This window comes from Acipenser ruthenus, chromosome 6 (genome assembly GCF_902713425.1).
Source record: "Acipenser ruthenus chromosome 6, fAciRut3.2 maternal haplotype, whole genome shotgun sequence".
In the NCBI taxonomy this organism is placed as follows: Eukaryota; Metazoa; Chordata; class Actinopteri; order Acipenseriformes; family Acipenseridae; genus Acipenser; species Acipenser ruthenus.
Window position 1 is genome coordinate 53,199,768 of NC_081194.1, and position 18,938 is coordinate 53,218,705.

Consider the following 18,938-nt stretch of genomic DNA (forward strand, 5'->3'; position numbering starts at 1 on the left):
ATCTGCGACCCTCAACCACTCCGATTTGACCATATATACAGAAAGCATTGAGAACGTTGATGAAATAGGATATCAGTTCAGATCAGGCCAATGTGTTTACATTTGTGCTGTTTTGTACAGCAGTCCTTTCAATGTATCAGTATACAAATTATAGTAAAATATACCTGATGAGTTCAATGACAAATGTTTCTGCTAAAAGTCTTTTTTCAATGTCTTATTAGATTCAAGATTCATTTATATACCTTTTGTACCCTTTTACTGCAATTAAATACTAATTAATTAAGGATATTCTTATACCCTTAAATGCAAACGGACATACCCAGGATGGGATCAAATACCATCTAAAGTCGAGTATGGTCGATATTTGGGGTTTTTTGTAATATTAACCTGCAGAGGGAGCCACGCCCTACTTTTAGCAAACAGAAAGAGCAAAGAGATGCAAAATAAAGATCACAGACATTATGGTGTTCAACCTGCAGGGAGCGCCGCCCCTCACATACCATAGAAACCGCATGTTCACAGTGATTGTAGCTGGCAATAAACTCTTGAAATTAAACCGCACATTAGTTACAATACTGTGTGGAAGGAAGACGTAAGGAACAAAGTGAGCAGCGGGTCCAGCGTTTTCAGCAGCTGCAACAGGGTATATTGGTATTGCAACTCGTGCCGGGACCTGGGAAGTTCACAAAAGGGATATATCTCAAAGGTATTCATATTTATGCATGGTATATTGATATTGACTAATAATATTATACTTTAGCATGCGGCGTAACAAGGTTGACTTCATGTATATTGGCAATTTTTCCTTTTAATGTGACAACCAGCTAAACAACACGCAGGTACAGGTAAAATTGTAGTGATGTTTCGCCCAAACTGCACCAAGTTAAACAGTAACTTATATCAAAGCCCATTTTTGGCACAGTGCGTTATTCAGTGATGGCACAATATTATATATATATATATACGATTTCAAATGTTTACGGTATAGTTGAACGGTATGTAATTTGTGGCAGCTTTCCCATAAATATATCATGCATTTGTGTTTGTCGCGCTTTGCCATGTTCTTTAAAATGTTACCTGTATGTTGCCATGTTTTCACTACGCTTTAGTACACCTTGCTATGCGTTTATTATGGCAAACTTTTATAAGGGCTGTTAGTGAGTTTAATTGTGTGTGTGTGTGTGTGTATGTGTGTGTGTGTGTGTGTGTGTGTGTATATATATATATATATATATATATATATATATATATATATATATATATATACTTTTTTAAGGTATACTGGAATGTAACATTATGCCCAATTTTGATAAACTACACTGACATGTGTGATTGTTGCCATCTCCTTATAATAACTCCCAATTATTTGATTTATTTGTATTGTTATTATTGTTTTGTGGTTAATATTTGTTAATCCTGTCAGTCGGGAGCTGAACTTTTGTTTCCTTTTGTTTAAATTATCAGCTACTGTCTTAAAAGCTTTAACTTGGATGAGTGCCAGTAAAAATAATAATAAACTAAGAGGAGATGTTTAAACTTGCTACACCCGTTGCCTACTCTTTTAATGTAAGATAATTAAGTATAACAGTTGATTGTCATGGATAGTTACATTAAAAAAACAATACCTTTTGTCTCCAATTTCTTTTAGAAGTTTAGCAATGTTAAGGACCTGCTTATTCCTGAGTGTGGTTTTGTATTGTGTTCTCTCACAAGAGATAGAAGAAACCATCACTTTCACAGTAAGTCTCTTTAAAAACCATGGCAAGGTGGTGGGCAATTTGGTGTGTTTGGTGACTTCTAGGTCCACAGTATAATAATGCAATGCATACTTTTCTCCAGTGCAATTACATTTTTAAATTGTAAAAAAAGTTGTTTGTTTGTTTTTAAATGAAGTGCTTAGAAAAACTGACAAGAAAGTTTTAAATATAATACTGTTAGCGAACACAAGGTTTAAATATGTCAGTATTGGCATCTTATAAAATGAATAATAAAGTGTTTAAAAGTATGCATTTATTACCAATAACTTATTTTAAAAATCTTATTATTATTGAAGAGTGGACGTGTCAGAAGAATTGTGGATGGTGCAGTGGCTAAAATGATTGGTGCAAAGTATATTTTGTCCTGGTATTTGTTTTCCTTGTGGACAAAGTCTGAAGCAGTACATTATTTAGGAAAAAAAAATAGTTAACAAAATATAAATATCTTGAAATATGTTGTATCTCCTGTATATGCACAACCCCCAGTTTGTTGTATAACAATAGTCAGGCAAGTATACTACAATACTTTTACACAAGATGTATATGTAAAACTTTTTATATATATAATTTCATATTTCAGTGTAAAACTCAACCCTCGGTTCAAAAAGAGTTCATGTTTTCTTCTTCTTCTTCGTCTTCTTCTTCTTCTTCTTCTTCTTTTCTGTAAACAGCAGTGTACAGATGGCTATGAATTTGATCCAGCGAGACAGCAATGCCGGGGTAAGATATGTTCTTCATCTCTTTAATTTTTTCATACAATTAAAATAATGTGTTGCTTAAATAACTTCATTCTCTTCCTACATAAAATTCGAAATACATATGCTTTGTTTTCATGGATCCATAAAACAACAAAACATGGTATTCTATGTTTCCAGACCTGAATGTTTTAGAAGAAAATATTTTGAAACCCAGGTCAATAGATCTACTTTCTGGAACCAGTTTATTTGAAATCTGAAAGCTTTTGGGCAGGTATATTGAATCAAGTCAACAAGGAGTAGCAGCACAGTGACCTTACATTTTTCAGTTATTAACATTCTGAGATGCACTGAATAAACAACAAGGAGTAATACTTTATTTTAGATATGCAATTAAGAACTAAGAAGATCAGTACATCGTTTAGTACCCCCAACTTTTTAATTCAACCAGTTGTTTTTTGTTGTATTTTTAATTCAATTTGTATTGCAGTCTGGTGATGAACATAGACTCTAGAGTAATCACTTTAGCTACACACTGTTTAAAGTCTCAGAGGCTGTCTGTAAGTGTTGTCTTAAGTGCGCTGGAAAACAATGCATGTTTAAAACAAATATTTGGTTCCTAGTTGAAAGGAAAACCTAAGGAGCAGGGTTGCAAACCACTGCAATCTGTTTTAAAAATATCACTGATTTAGTGAGTCTTAGTGAGTCCTCCCTTTGCCTTGATCAGTCCATGAACAGAGATTATCTATGCCCAGTTTATGATACAGTGCCTGAATCACAGTCTCATGGGGCCTGGGGATCTTCTTAATAGGTACCATTCAGTAGTTCAGTTACATTAAGGTGCTAAAGCCTGTGAATACATGTACAAAATACAAAATGCATCATGAATGACTCAGAAAGGCGATTCAGACTCAGTATTCACCTCCGGCAGCGTATTGATGTGTGTTTGTATGCATACTGCTGTATTTGAAAAGACTTGCACTAATGTGTAATTTATACGAATACATTCTCATTTGCGTGATGCTCTTTTATTCATTTTCAGACATTGATGAATGTGTAATTGTCACGGATGCCTGCAAGGGGGGAATGAAGTGTGTGAACCATTACGGTGGCTATCTCTGCCTTCCCAAAAACGCCCAGATCACTATTAACAATGGAGATGAACCCTCACAGCCCGCTCATTCTGGGCCTGTTGTTCTCCCTGTCGTCCCCACGAGACCCCCGCCTCCTCCCACCCGACGCCTTCCCCAGGTTGGGTTCAGACGCACACACTGTAATACTGGATTTGCACCGGATGAGCAGAATTATTGCAGAGGTAGGCCTGATTTCAGTAAAGCTGGTGTTAGCTTTGCTTCTGTGCTGTAATTGCTTGAAAGCTGGAGAGGTAAAGCAGATACTAAAAGACTCGTGTGTTGACAAAACTCAAATCAAAATTGAATCCCAAGTGCCATATTTATAAAGCTATTTTTGTTACAGCCCTAGCAGAAGCTTTTATACAACACACTGACCTAATGAAAGAAGTTCTGTAACATTACCCTTTTTTTTTTTCTTTTTTTTTTACACAGGAGCAAATGCTTAGTTATAGCTGAAAACAAATTCCCCTTATTTCTGACAGGATTATGCAGTGATCATATGATCACCAGGTGGAAGAATGTTGTTTTAGCTGTACATCGATATTAATGGTAAAGTAGTCTGTAACGGTAGCCGTTACATTTTCTGGAGATAGTGATGCAATTAGAATAATAAAAACAAAGTAACCCCAGTTGGAGTGGGCACTCTTGAAACTGCAGGTGCTCTCAACAGGCAAGACTTGCACATTTTGAAACACAACCTACAATTTCAACAGGTTTCCTAATTTTAAAAAAATAATTGCACTAAAGGCGTCCATAGAAATGTAAACAATATAATTAATAAGGTTCAAATATCTCTGAATGAAAAGGTGGTCAGCATTCAGTTTGAGTGCAGTTCTTCATATACTATAAAATAAAGGTTTGAAAACTACTGACTTACAGTATTTTGTATTGTACAGTATTAACTTAAAAGTTGTTGCCAGTGACAGGTTACAAAGGTGGTTTCAGACACCTGTTAACCCTATTGGTGCAAATGAGTATTAGAAAAATGGATGTCTCTTAGTACCGTTAAGAGTGAATGGCTAAACCAGAACAATAAACTTTAGGTAGATTTGCCTTGTGTAATTTGTATAACCTGTTGCCAAATAACAGTGACTCAGGCCTGTTCCAGTAAGATATTCTTGGCTACCCTGATGTTTCCTCTCAAAACATGGACATAAAATTCTTCTAGAGATTTGTTCAGGGGCATGAGTCACAATTCCCAGTATTGTACTTTGATGGAACGTCTGGATTTGCGATGAATATGCATTCAGGTTTCTCCCAGGAGATGCACATGTTATCTATACATTTTTTGTATTCTTTCTACTTTAGGAATCCAATGTCTTAGCCATAATATTTTTAACATACTCCTTTAAATATCATATAATTTATTATTGTATTAGCACCTGTATAACGTTAGGTTCTAAGGTCTGCTGTAGAATAATTTTTGGAGAACTGACTATGGCATTCTGAATATGATATGAAGAAACATGTTGTTTTTATTTGTCCCCAAAGTTTTTTTTTATTTTTTTATTGGCATGACTAAAACCTTCTTAGATATTGTAATCTTTAAGAGAAGAACAAGGTGAATTAAAAAAAAAGAATGAAAATCAGTGAATTAGTGAACATTCCTCATGCAGTAAACTATACTACATAACGATAGTGGTTCCAGTCCAGGACTTCAGGTCCTTCAAGTCCAGGAAATCAAGTTTATTGACCCTTTGGCTGTTCAATTAACAAATGTGGGGGCTGGTTGGAAAAAATATCGGAATCAGCAATTAGAAACTTTGATTTCATTCAGGCCATGATAAGCACGCAACAGTCCCCACATAAGACAGTAAGAAATTCAGAATGCTAACTGAGATCTATATCATTTTTAGTATGAAGGATGGTGAGGGGAAAGGATGCACAGTAACAATTGTACCAGACTACCTTGAAACATCAAGATTAGGCTAAAATTGACTAAAAGGGATGATTAAACACATTTACGTGTTTCCAAACCAAGCACAACTAGCTCATATTAGTCACATACTTTAATGAATTCCCCATTAAATGAGATATAGTGAATGTCACCCTTAACATTTTTCTATATATATGGAAAACTGCTTCTCCAATTGTCTTGAAACTTGGTAATAACAATATTTAGCATAAGTTGTGAGAGTATTAAACAGGTGTCTCTGTCCATTCATCCATCTGTCTAAATGTCACATTTACATTTTTGCATGTACCTGCAGAATCACTTATTGTTATTATGTTTATATTTTCTGATTATTTAACTTTTTCATCTTAATTTTGAATTTACAGCCGTGGCGTTTTTATAATGTTTTTGGACTGAAGTACTGTATTTGATAAGAAACATCTAGATATGTAATACATTCTGTAAGTACAAACTGGATAATAGTGAATGAGTCAAATCCCATGACCATTGCACAATCACTGATGTGTGCTTTCTCCCAAACCAGTCAATTCTTGTAAAATTACTTCTAAAAATACAAATTTACTTAACACAAATTTCTTGTTAGTATGAATTATTTTGGAGCACCCCCAGGGAACAAAATTTGATTAAAACAAATCGCCCTAGTTCGAACATCTGAGTGCAAAGGATGTGCAAATGTATTGCATCCAGATTAGTGACTCTGTTCTGTGTTTTTGTGCTGTTTTGGGACTGCTGATCCTATGCATTTCGAGTTCCCATAGTGATCATGCATCAATGCCATTTCCAAGTAGCAGTGCAAAAATGTGCATTTTCCTCGCAAACAAAACTTGAGATGTTGAAAGCGGTGGTTGATGCACCACCGTACAAGAAAAAGAAAGCATGTTGCTGCAGATTTCAACATTCCCACAAACACTTTGCAAACCAGTTTGAAAAACTGGGATACAGTAAAACAGTTTGCAATGCTGAGCACGCCCTAGCTTTTGTGGTTTAAAAATGCCTGTGATCAGAATGGGACATGAAGGTTTCAAGTCTAGTTCATTTGTAATGTAAACTTTTTAAAAGTTCACTTGCAACTGCATTTTATTATTATTATTATTATTATTATTTATTTATTTATTTATTTCTTAGCAGACGTTTTAAATAAAATGCACAGTACTTTTACATTTATCATACTTTTCATTGTTCAGTAATTGAAATTTGATTTCAGTGTTACTGTAACTTAAATAAAAACTGACAGCAAGCATTGGGCTTAGACTCCTGATAATAAGAATTACTGATAATGGTCCCTTGAAATTCGTATTATTGTGAATTGACTGTATTTAACCATCAGCATCATCTTCTTCAAAGTGCAGAGTTTCCAAACATTCTCGAATTTCCTCTTCAGTCCTTAAATAGTCTGGGGTAGATGTGAGATGCCCTGGGATGCTTACCAGACACTGCAACACCATCAGGATAACTGATACATACAGATGTGCATGGCTGCTTTTTAGAGTTTTTTTTTTAATTTTCAGGATCTCTGTACATTAATATTAGAAAGACTAGGAGGAAGACTACATTTGCTTTTTCCCATTTAGATCGTTAAATGATCAAGTGGTTTGGGGAAAATATACTGTACATCAAGGTAGAGGTAGAGGTAACTGCACCCTATTCACTACAAACTGTTATCAGGAAACAGTCCCCTGATTGGTTGGGGACAGATTCTTAAGTCTTTCTGCACTAACTGGAGCACAGCTGTTGCAGCTGTGTGGTTTTGAGATTTTCTCAGCTCTCTGCTAAGCTTGAGTAGTTGTTTGTTGATTTGTAAGACATGCCAGTGATAGAAAGTCATGGCAGCACCATGTGGGTATTTCTGTATTTCTATTCTTTTGTTTTGTGTAGCTGCCTGCTCCTTGGGCTTACTGAACAGTTGATTTCACACAATTTCAAGTAAATTTGGAATAAATAAACACATACAAATATGTAATTTTGGTAGTAAAGCATTGGGTTGCATAACTATGTTAGTAGTGGCTAGGACAGAGTATCTGAAAATGGAGACATGGAATATATATATTTTTTTCTGCACACATTCATTTATATTTATATATAAAGCGCGAGAACTGCCTGTGACTATACAGCACGGATAGTTTACGTGTTTTCAGGGTATTGGTGCAGCAAAAGTAAATCAGCCAAAAGCACCATTCCACGTTTAATTTGTAGTTCCCAACACTCTTAGGTGAAATGTAGAAAAAATAAGTAAATACTTGTCATACAGTAAGAGAAATATGTCTCCAGAGGAAAGTAAAAATGTCCATCTCCTCCTTCTTTTTTTCCCAACGTAATTTTTTGCAGACCCCAGGCACTTTTATCCACGCATATGTAGATTACAGGACATCCAAGTTTAATGACAATAAACATATTTTGTCAACATGGAAATATACTGGGGAACGTATATTTGTCTGCATCATATATTTATATTAAACAATTTATTGATATTATAAAATGAACTAGCCGCAATTCTCCAGACTTTGTTATATTTTTGAGATTTTTCGAGCCATCATTCATCTTCATCATCCTCATTCTAAGATTTTGATCTTGAGCTCTGAAAATTATTGGTTTCCTGTGAGTGTAACGCTCATTGTGGTCCCTATTGGCACAAGGAAGTACGGTTTCCTCTTTTGATACTGGTTGATGAGAGTAACACTATTTGTGGTCCCTGCTGGACAAAAAGGAAATAATTTCTGAGAATTAGCTATGCTGAAGGATATCCTATATATTTGTTAAAAGTAAAACATAAATAAATAAATACATTAATATAAATATTGAAATAAATGAATACATAAATGAATACATAGACATCTATGTGTTTATTTATCTTGTTATTTATTTATTTATTTATTTTTCACTATCATATAAACAATGACATTTAATACTGTATGAAACAAAAATAAATATTCAACAGTTGTTGTTCAAGTGTATATTAGTGAAGTTGTTTGTACATAAAGGTCATCATGCTTTCATATATTTTTACTTTCAAATTAAAATAATGTATTGTAACGACCTGGACAGTTGGTTTGTTGCAGGACTTGTTGTCTGTTCAGTTTGTCTCGCCTGTCTTTTATGTATGTTACATGTATTGTAAGGGGAACGGGTCGGGTCACGTCGTTAGTGAATGGGGAGAATGTGTGTTGTTGTTTATGGGGGTTGCAGAGCATTTGAGAATTCAACACCGTCTCCCTGAGTTTGGGTTGCCACCTGTCCGGGTTTGACCGGACAGTCCGGGAATTGGCATCTGTTTCCAGGTGGCAGGAATTAACAAGCCCAGACGCCCTGATGTCCGGTTTTTAAGTGAAATGCATAAGAAACACCAACCTTACTATAATATTTTCTTTGACATACATTAGTTGCTTAAACGATTTCCACTATCTTATTAGAAAAATGTACTGTTTAGTACTGATCTGTACATTCTGCTTTGTCCCCAGCATTTGAATAATGCTGAAGACAACGAACATATCTACCTGATGTAAACAATCTAAGTGAGGGGTTGCAGTCACGTGACCCCAGCAGGCTACATACTGGAACTACATACTGGATATTTTGCAACCACAGAGCATACGTTTTATACCTCCAGTCACAGGAATTAGAAAGATATAATTTATGATGTGCCATATACTTGGAATTTGTGACCCCTACTGTGCACCACCGCTGAGCGAGCACACTTTGAAGTGATTTGACCAAGTTTTTTTTTTTTCCTTTTAAGAAAACGTACTTACCGGTACATGTTATTAAGAAAAAATACATTTTCAATAGTTTGTTACAAAATACAGTACAAATATGATTTATATACAGTATTTCTATGTTGTTCATATATAAATGCTTAACATTTTTCGTTAAATAGACATACTTAAAACAATGTATATGACATATTTGGTATAAGAGTATCATAACTTTGTATGGGGATAAAAAAAAAAAAACTTTTGTTCTATGAAGCGTCAGTAACTAGAATCTGTATATTTCCTGTAAAATCAACTTCAGCGAGTGACAGCTAAATGATTAAGCTAGACTGTACTGAAAGGACTATGCTGTGCAAAAAGGAGCACAGCATGAACAATATGTAAGGTATGTGTTCAGTTTTCAAGTTTCCTACAATTACAGGTAGATGGATGCTATTTGCAATTATTGTGCTTTTAAATATGTTATAAATGATGATGTTTCCATGATTTCATATTAGTTCAGTAAAATAATGAATGCATTCTGTTAAAGGTAAAGAAGGACTGGGAATCACCAACCTACTTAATTGTGTTAAACTGTATTACAGTATACTGCGGTTTTGATAGACCAAGGCTGACTGAGGAATATGTCCGGGTTTGGTCTGAGTACTACTTCCTAATCATGATCACGTTACAATATTCTAAATTAACAGATCAAACTTATTATGATAGTTTGCAAAATTAGATGAAAACTTTCAATACAATCGGGATAATACATAATCATTATTTACAAAATCTTGTTAATCTCGTTACTTGTTAAAGACTAACTTTACTGCTTTACTACTTGCAAATGTTGTAAAATTGAAGTACATGGAACTGTGGCATGAAAGCTAAGGTGTCTGCATTGCAAGCTGCATTAGTAGCATGTCTCCAGATGGTCGTTGAGTCGCTGCCCGAGAGACTGCAGCCGATGGCAGAGATTCCCACGCCGCTGGAAGGAGAGTATCCAGTGCCGCCAAGAGGGAGCGTCCTATGCTGCCTGCGCCAGAGCCCCAGAGAGAGAGCTGCCCAGCGCTACTGCCTGAGAAAGAGAACCTCACACCGCAGCTGCTGCCAGAGAGCTCCGCTCCACAACTGCTGTCTGAGAGAGTGTCCCGCACCACCCAAGAGAAAGTGCCCCACACTGCCAGTGAGAGCACGCCATGCCACCGCCAGTGAGAGTATGCACAGCGACACCAGCGAAAGAGTACCTCCCACCGCCAGGAAGAGACTGTCCCGTGCCGCCAGAGCTCCAGAGAGGGAGCCCAGCATCGCTAGAGCCCCAGAGAGAGAGCCCAGCATCGCCGCCCTAGAGAGAGTGCCCCCACACCGTGGCTGCAGCACCCAGCCCTCGCCCGGACCCAGAAGGGACTGCCATTCAGGACTGGCACGCGGGTCTGGGATTGGTGGCTGCCCTGGAGCCCTGTGATGCGCCCAGCCCCTGAAGTGGTCATCACATTGCGTAGCCCTCAAATGTGCCGTCGACTTTTATTTAGCCTGAGTTGCTGTCTTTTCTCTTTGGCGGTGGCAACATCTAAGAAGTGTTTCCTATTTAACGTTTCCTGGGACGAAGCACCTTGTGTCTGATTAAATGGACTGAAACATCTCTGTAGTGCCGGCATCTATATTTTCTTTTTTCTTTTTATTTAGTGGTCGACAATTGTTTTTTTATCATTTTCTCCCAATTTAGAATAGACAGTTATTTTTAGGCTCAACTCACCACTACCACCGCGGCACTGACTTGGGAGCGACAAAGACAAACACAATCTGTCCTCCGAAGCGTGTGTCATCAGTCGACCGCTTCTTTTCACAGTGCTGACCCACCATGCAGCCACCTCAGAGCTACAACGTTGGAGGACAATGCAGCTCTGGGCAGCTTACAGGCAAGCCCGCAGGCATCCGGCCAGACTACAGGGGTCGCTTGTGCACGGTGAGCCAAGGACACCCTGGCCGAACTAAGCCCTCCCCCCGCCCCAGGCGGCACTCAGCCAGTTGTGCGCCACCCCCTAGGTGCTTCCATCCACGGTCGGCAGTGCAGTAGCTTGGACTCGAACCGACGACATCCAGGTTATAGGGCATATCCTGCACTCCACGCGCAGCTCCTTTACCGGATGTATCACTCGGGAGCCCCCTGGCATCTACATTTTCTAACGTATATAACACAGCTTGGAAAAATAACAACCTCTGATTGGTTAAACAGCATCACATGACCGTGCGTATATATAGTGTATAGCACGGCTTGCATACTAATGAGCCGCTTCACACTGAATAAATCACTACACACCACTACGTTCTAAATTACATGACAAACTGCTGTTTTATTTGTTATTAGTTACAAAACCACTGCCAAAAATGAGTGACATTCCACCTATTTCCTTTAATATATTTGGGGATGAAACTCCAGATAACTGGTACAACACCAACTTTCTAAGTGAAGACAGCAGTCCACCTGAAAAAAATAAATAAATAAATAAAATAAGTGCACCAGCAAGATTAGACACATAACAGTAGATGAGGAACAGCTAAATGAAATAGAAGAAAACAAAGATTGAAAAAAAAACAACAAAAAAACTACAGCAAAGACTGGTTTAAGAAAAAAAACATAGGCATTCATTTTAAGGAAATAAGTAAAAAAAAAAAAAAAACAACAACATAAGGGATTTTTATGCCAGTGCAACTTCAGTCTCCAGTTTTATAATGCTGAGCTAGACTAAATAGATATTTTAACAGTAGAAGTTTTAACATCTCTGCTGACAGCGAGTTTAAAACCAACAAGAACGTATTCCTGTCAGTCATGAAAACTTTTGGAAAAGCAGGTAAAGACAAGGCCAGACACCACCCCCCGAATTACCGGCCTGGATTTTAAGCGTCTGCGGGTCCGCATTCGGCTTGGTGCGTAAAATCTGGTTTGATCTACAACTTAATCCTGCACAGCTTGGACGTGAGGGTGTCCGACAACTAACAAAAACATCTTTTGAGCTCCTAAAGGATGAAAACGGACTTGAATATGTGTGCCTCGCATATAATGAGTACACAAACTCACCTGATACAGATACAGCTTCAGCATCCATGGCAGCTTTTTCCATTACTTCCTCTGTGTCATTTGAAACTCCGCCCATCATCAGTGTGTGTTCAGTCCTCTAGTAGTTTCTAGTGAGATGCCACATTCGACGCAGAAATTCACAATAAACGGACATGTGCAATTTATTTTTAATACGAGATCAATAAATGTAATTAAATAAAATTTGGGACTATTTTTCACTGCGGATGTATACACAATAAAAGTTTCTGCTTTTGTCTTAATTTAAAACGTGTTTTAATTATTTTAATTATTTTTCATCCACCAAATGGCAGTTAGCCATGTTATAAGCGGTATAAACCACTTCAGGCCGTGCGGTTCCGATGATATATACCACTTCTGGGTTGGTTAAAGGCCCTCTACTGACGTCTCGGGCCTTATCACCACCCCAGGCATGGTATATCATGGGAACCGTACAGCCTGTCGTGGTTTATACCTTATATATATATATATATATATATATATATTGATGCACAAAAGAAACAACACTCAGGTCTAATGGATTTAATAAAATATTTCAAACAGAGATATCAAACAAAATAACAGAAAATGTGAACAAAAATACAGATCAAAGAATCATGATACATTTTCAGTATAAAACGTGACACACTGTCAAAATTAAAACATTACAACATTAGTATCAGGTATGACCTCCGTGAACATTAACACAATCCTGGCAGTGTTGACACATAGACCTGATCAGCCTCTGGATAGACTGCTGTGGGATGTTCCGCCACTCTTCCTGTGCAGCTGCAACCAGCTGGTGAAAGTTGGCTGGCCACAGTTGCCCCACCGGTTGGCTTGAGCAACGCAACATTCTCTCACAGAGCCGGTTTCCTGGGTTCTCTGGACTAGTCTGCTGATTGTTGAAGCAGAACATCTCATTCTCCAGGCAACTTCTCTCCCAGACAGGCCGCCTTCAATCATGCCGATAGCAACAAGGCAATCTTTATTAGTCAAGCAGGGCATGGTCGTATCTTTCACTGTTCTTGCGTTAATTAAAATCATGTCTTTTCGATTGGTTATACAGATTCTTAATCAACTCATTTGAATCCTAACTAGTCATACTTTCATTCCAACTGCATAACCACTACGCTACACAGATTCACATCTTAACCAACAGACTAGGCTACTATTTACATTTACCCTATCCAAACAGAAATACGTTGCCTCAATATAGGTTGAACAATTTTTCTATTCCTGTAATGTATGTATGTGTGTGTGTTATAAAGTGAAAAAAGAAGTGATATCTGAAACAAAAACACATTGGAAATGTGAAAAAATGCCAAGTTATCAAAAGTGCCTAGCAATTTAAAATAGAGATATCAAAAACACAAGCCAAGTTTCAAGAAACCATTGGGGCAACCTTGCCCAGCACAAAGCAAATAGGCACAACTAAAACAGATGGGGGCCAAGGTTGCCCCAATTGTTTCTTCTAACTTGTATCAAACACACAAGCTAAGTTCGAAGAAACAACTGGGGCAATCTTGGCTAGCACTAAGCAAATAGGCAAAACTGTTAAAGCGGTGGGGGCCAAGGTTTCCCCAATTGTTTCTACTAACTTGGCTTGACAGTTGTGCCTATTTGCTTTGTGCTGGGCAAGGTTGCCCCAATGGTTTCTTGAAACTTGGCTTGTGTTTTTGATATCTCCACTTTAAATGGCTGAGTACTTTTATTAACTTTTAATACAGTCAAAAAGTATTTGAGTAGTTATTCAGTGTTTATGGAGACAAAAGCTGTCAGAAAAAAAATGGCAGACATAAACACTTGTATTATTATTTATTTCTTAGCAGATGCCCTTACCCAGGGCAACTTACAATTGTTACAAATATTACATTATACAGATATCACATTATTTTTACATACAGTTACCCATTTATACAGTTGGGTTTTTACTGGAGCAATCTAGGTAAAGTACCTTGCTCAAGGGTACAACAGCAGTGTCCCCCACTGGGGATTGAACCCACAACCCTCCAGTCAAGAGTCCAGAGCCCTAACCACTACTCCACACTGCTGCCCTGCTGTATACACTAGGATCATAAATGGTGAGGCTTCAGAACTTATTTTTAAAACAACTAATTTATCATATGTAAAACTGTTGAGTAGTTGCTTTCTGATATCACTTTATCCCCAACAACTATATTAGACAGTATTCTTGTAAACTATGAGACATCAATCTAACCTTAAAACTGGTGACTTATGGCACGGCTACCAATGATTATATACCATAGGCCCGCTCCGGTTTATTTAAGTCATTTCTTAGTAAAACATGCAGCCCAGTCCTTTCTGTAATAACTTGCAGATGTTTTGCGTTTTCTTTCCAATCCAGCAGCGTGAAGCTCCTCAGGGACCCGATTTGTGTTTTTGAAATCGTATTTTATTACAAAATGTTACATTTAAAAACCTCTGTTCAAAACAAAATGATACTCGGAGGACCTGTGATACTGACATCATGTTGGAGGCTGGCTGGCCTTATGTGTTGATATAGATGTAAACTCCCTTTAGAGTCATGACACGATAATCCAACCCCATTTATTAAGGTCTGTTTGACTGGATTAAAGGCTGCCTTGGTATGAGTCATATTTACAGCTGTCATTAGCTCCATTAGTTACGTTATGTTTTGTTTAGATAAGTTGATTTTTATACTGTGTTTTAATATTCTTTATTCTAACAGCTGTTGGTGAAGTATTATTTCTGCAGCATTTCATTTTTTTGTATGCATTACTTATTAAAAAGTTATAGAGTGTATAACCACGCAGCTGGTAAAGAATAAACACAGCAGTTTTCACAATGTTATCAACAATTAAGACTGTTAAAAAGTAGCACAAGGCCCTACAGTATTACATTGTGTTCTCACTTGTTGCCCAAGAGGTCTGATCTGTATCCTTTAAGTATATAGTACTGCATCAATACTGTATATATTAGACAATACCATTGTTGTTATTATAGTACTCTTTAGATTTATTTATTTATTTATTTATTTATTTATTTAGACTTGGATTTACTGTTTCTGTAGTGAGTGTGTCCTAAAAAAAAGTTGTTTGTTTTACAAACAAAGCCTGTTGATGGCTTTAGAACTGGTGTGATGCCAGCAAGATGGATGTTAACAGTTCTGTTAAAATGGAATAACAGAGCAGATGATGTCTGTAGAATGTTATATGAGTGTGTTTTACAGCTGCTGAATGATAATGTTATAATAAAATAAAACTAGGTAAGCACTTTCAAATACATGCTTGTACCCTGAACAGCACCACACAGATTAGTTTAGTTACACTAAAGATGAGACCAGTTTGTTGGACCGTGTGTATAATCAAGATTTGCATGACACTTTAAATGCTTTTCCCTAAATGCAATTCTCAGTTAAATGATTTTAATCAAAGGTTATTTTTTTGCTTGTGTGTGTGTGTGTGTAATTTGACCTTTTTTTTTGCAACAGGAAAATAAAACTGGTTATGTTACAAAACTGTTGAGAAACAGCTCAAAAGGGACTCTTTCTTGTTTAAATCTTTACTTGCGTGTTTTGCTTCCAGACTATATATATTTTAATGTAAAGTGTTATGCAGAGCATACTGGTAACACTGCTTGTGTTGCTGAACAACCTTTTCAAAAGCTTTGTGAAAAAAAACAAAACAAGTTAAGACCTGTGAATTATCTGTGATAAATAGTTAGCACAACAATTGATGTTTATCTTCTCGCAATGCATCCTTTTTACACAAATCTTTTTTTCGCTGGTCTCAAAGCTGTACGGTGTCATAAGATGAATGTAATACATTTTCATTTTGTAGGTACAGTGTACCATAAAACTGCTGTGTAACCATTTAGTCAAGTAATATGTGGATCTGCATTTTTTTTACCCTTTGTCATGTGTTTTCTTTCTATTCTCTTGACCAGTTTATGAAGGACAGCAAAAAGTTTAATTTCCAGGCCAATATAAATACCCATTTTCATTGCATATGTAATAGAACTATTACTGCTCCTAGGTTTCAGCTTTGAAGTGGTCAGTATATAGAGAATACTCAATGAACAGTCATTAAAAAAATTATTTAAAATACCCATTCACACAGCACAAAATTGCACAATCTATGCCGGTATAATAACGTCATAACCCTTTCACACAGCCAAAGGGATCATGTGAGTACAACTTTCAAACCTGTCAGTCAACAGAGTGTTTTCATGGCAACGGCAATTCGCCCATAAAGTACAGCATCACACACCATCCCTTCTATTTGTGAATTCACCTCCTCGTCATCCCATAAAGTTAACAATTCCTTAACTTATCCAAGGCTGCAATTACTACCTCGTTCTTGATCAGTCATTGTATTTGACAAAAATAATCAACACATCTGGTATACAGTCACGTGGGATGTGACTTTCAATCCATGCCCACTATAGCGCTTCAGTTGGCATAGCCTTTAACACAGGAGTTAAGACGGCTCAGTGTCATCTCTGAACCACCTCGCGAGGTGATTCAGAGACGGCATAAAATATGACGGCTCTGTGATGGTATAGGCAATTCACACAGACCAAAGTGCTGTATCAGTGCCGGTTCTGAGCCGTTATAACTCGTCTATGTGAAAGGGGTATTAGTTGATTATAAGCTTTACCTTGAGTAAAAGTAAGAGCATTTGTGAAAATAGGTTGTGTAACATTTGCTGAAATCAAGATGCAGAAATACTTGTAGGATACAGTATATTGTAATATTCCAAAAGTCATATTGTTCCCATAACTGTAAAGCGTGTGAGTACTGGCACAAACAACTGAAGTCCTTTAGTATTTGAAGACTTCAATTCTAAATACTTTCTAAATGGTCAGGGCTCAAAAAGGGTAGAGAACCCTAACATCCACTTAAATAATAAGGTGCAGTTCATGGGTGCCAGTTAGATGATCCAAACAGTGGGATCTTAATTCAGAAGATAAAATTATTTATTGAACGATTTATTAGCGTTACTACAATAAAAATACAGTGAAACAAGGGTCACTAAAATCAGGATTGTAAATTTTAGGAATTTTAGATTAACCACTGTTAAGATCGATAAATAGACCACTAGAGCATCATGTGCTGTTTCTTTGGCTATAGGTAGTTTAAAGTGTAATTTTTTATTTTTTAACACTTCCCTCATCCTTTCCATAATGCTTGTCATTTAGGTAATAGGAAACTAAGAGAAAAAGGCAAACCTAAAACAATCTTCAAGTCTGTTCACCATGCATATTTATTGAGTCTGCCAAGTATAGGGCAACAGATATGAGGGTATTCCCTCATGGTGGTCTCCATACATAATGCTCTGTCTGCTTTCTTTATGCTACTCTGTTATAGGAAAGATTTGTTTATATATGTTTTGTTGAATCAGAAACCACAGTGAATTGTAAAATACAGTATGCCATGTCAGTTTATTTTCTTAGATCTTAGCTGTATTATATGTATGGGTTCCTACAAGGGCGAGAGAAGCCTGTTTGCTAGGAAAGTGAGACAGAGTGGCGAAATGGACAGTGGGAAATGAGACACATTTGACTGAGGAGGGTGATTCAGAAATTCAAGAAGAGAAATTGGAGCAGGTGTAATAGCACTGTGACCATTAGCAAATAATTAATTCAAATTTACTGTATCAGTGTGACCCTGCCTTCTGCAGTATCTCTTACAAATGTGCATGTGCTATTATTGCTCTCATGTCCTTATTGGTGGAATTTACACTTACAGCTGAAAAACCAGATTACCAGTGTTTATATTTCCCTTTTAATTCATATTAAACAAAGTCTTGTTTCCTTTGGAATATGTTAGTTTTCTTTCGCAGCTGTGCTTAATTTGTTTTATTTAGTGCTTAGTTTGCATAAGGGCTAGACATTGACTCAGTCAGTCTTTGTAAATCTATTATTGAAAAAACCTCACAGTATCAAATACTGCCTACACGACACTGTATTTTTGTAAGAAATCTGGATCCTATATCTAACCAGGCACAGGCAGGTTAATGTTATGTACCTCGTGTCAGCTATCAGCACTGACCACATTGCATGTGTCTGTTGCATATTACAAAACCAACATAATGCTTAGTTCATCAAGAGCCTTGTGTTTTCAGCACTACTGGTTCCTGTAGTACAGTATCATAACTTTGACAGACTGCAGACCTACTGAAGCTGCTTGCTAATGGTTTTTAAACACGCTCTGCATGTACAGTGCAGTGTTTTCTCATAAAACAAGAAACAACCTCACCCATCTCAGAGTCAACTTTTCAGTCTCCTAAAATGAATAACGTTATTCTTCAGTTGAGAACGAGCAATCTTGGCATCCTGTTTCTGTGCTGTGCTGCACATTACGTTCTGGTAAAGGTGATGTATGATATGTAAAGGTAATCATCACCAATGACAACAAAATGAGATCAGATTATTACCTTTTAATCTTCTGCTAAACATAAGCACGAGTATTCTACAGTGATGCTTTTGTTACTGTAATTGAGGGTTGCCTTAAGTTTAAGAGAGCAAGATAATTAGCTGGAAAACACAAACGTCTTGGAGTAAACTATCTGGAGGGAGATTAGAGAAAAATATGACAGCACAAGTATGAATGAGTGGAGCAAAAAATTAGTTTAAAGCTGGTTGGATGGGGATGGCTATGTGAAGGTGTGAATGGATAGGTTGCAGATGT

General features: G+C 37.0%; 1 protein-coding gene across 1 annotated transcript in view; it reads left to right on the plus strand.

Annotated features, from left to right (window-relative positions):
- The first annotated feature begins 498 nt into the window (after positions 1-498).
- Positions 499-18,938, plus strand: part of LOC117410367 (EGF-containing fibulin-like extracellular matrix protein 1) — a 35,635-nt gene continuing 17,195 nt past the window's right edge. Inside the window, exons 1-4 of the mRNA XM_059025489.1 lie at positions 499-706; positions 1,649-1,739; positions 2,429-2,477; positions 3,495-3,767. Of these exons, the coding sequence (XP_058881472.1) occupies positions 1,659-1,739; positions 2,429-2,477; positions 3,495-3,767 (403 nt within the window). The 5' untranslated portion in view covers positions 499-706; positions 1,649-1,658. The remainder of the gene's footprint in view (positions 707-1,648; positions 1,740-2,428; positions 2,478-3,494; positions 3,768-18,938) is intronic.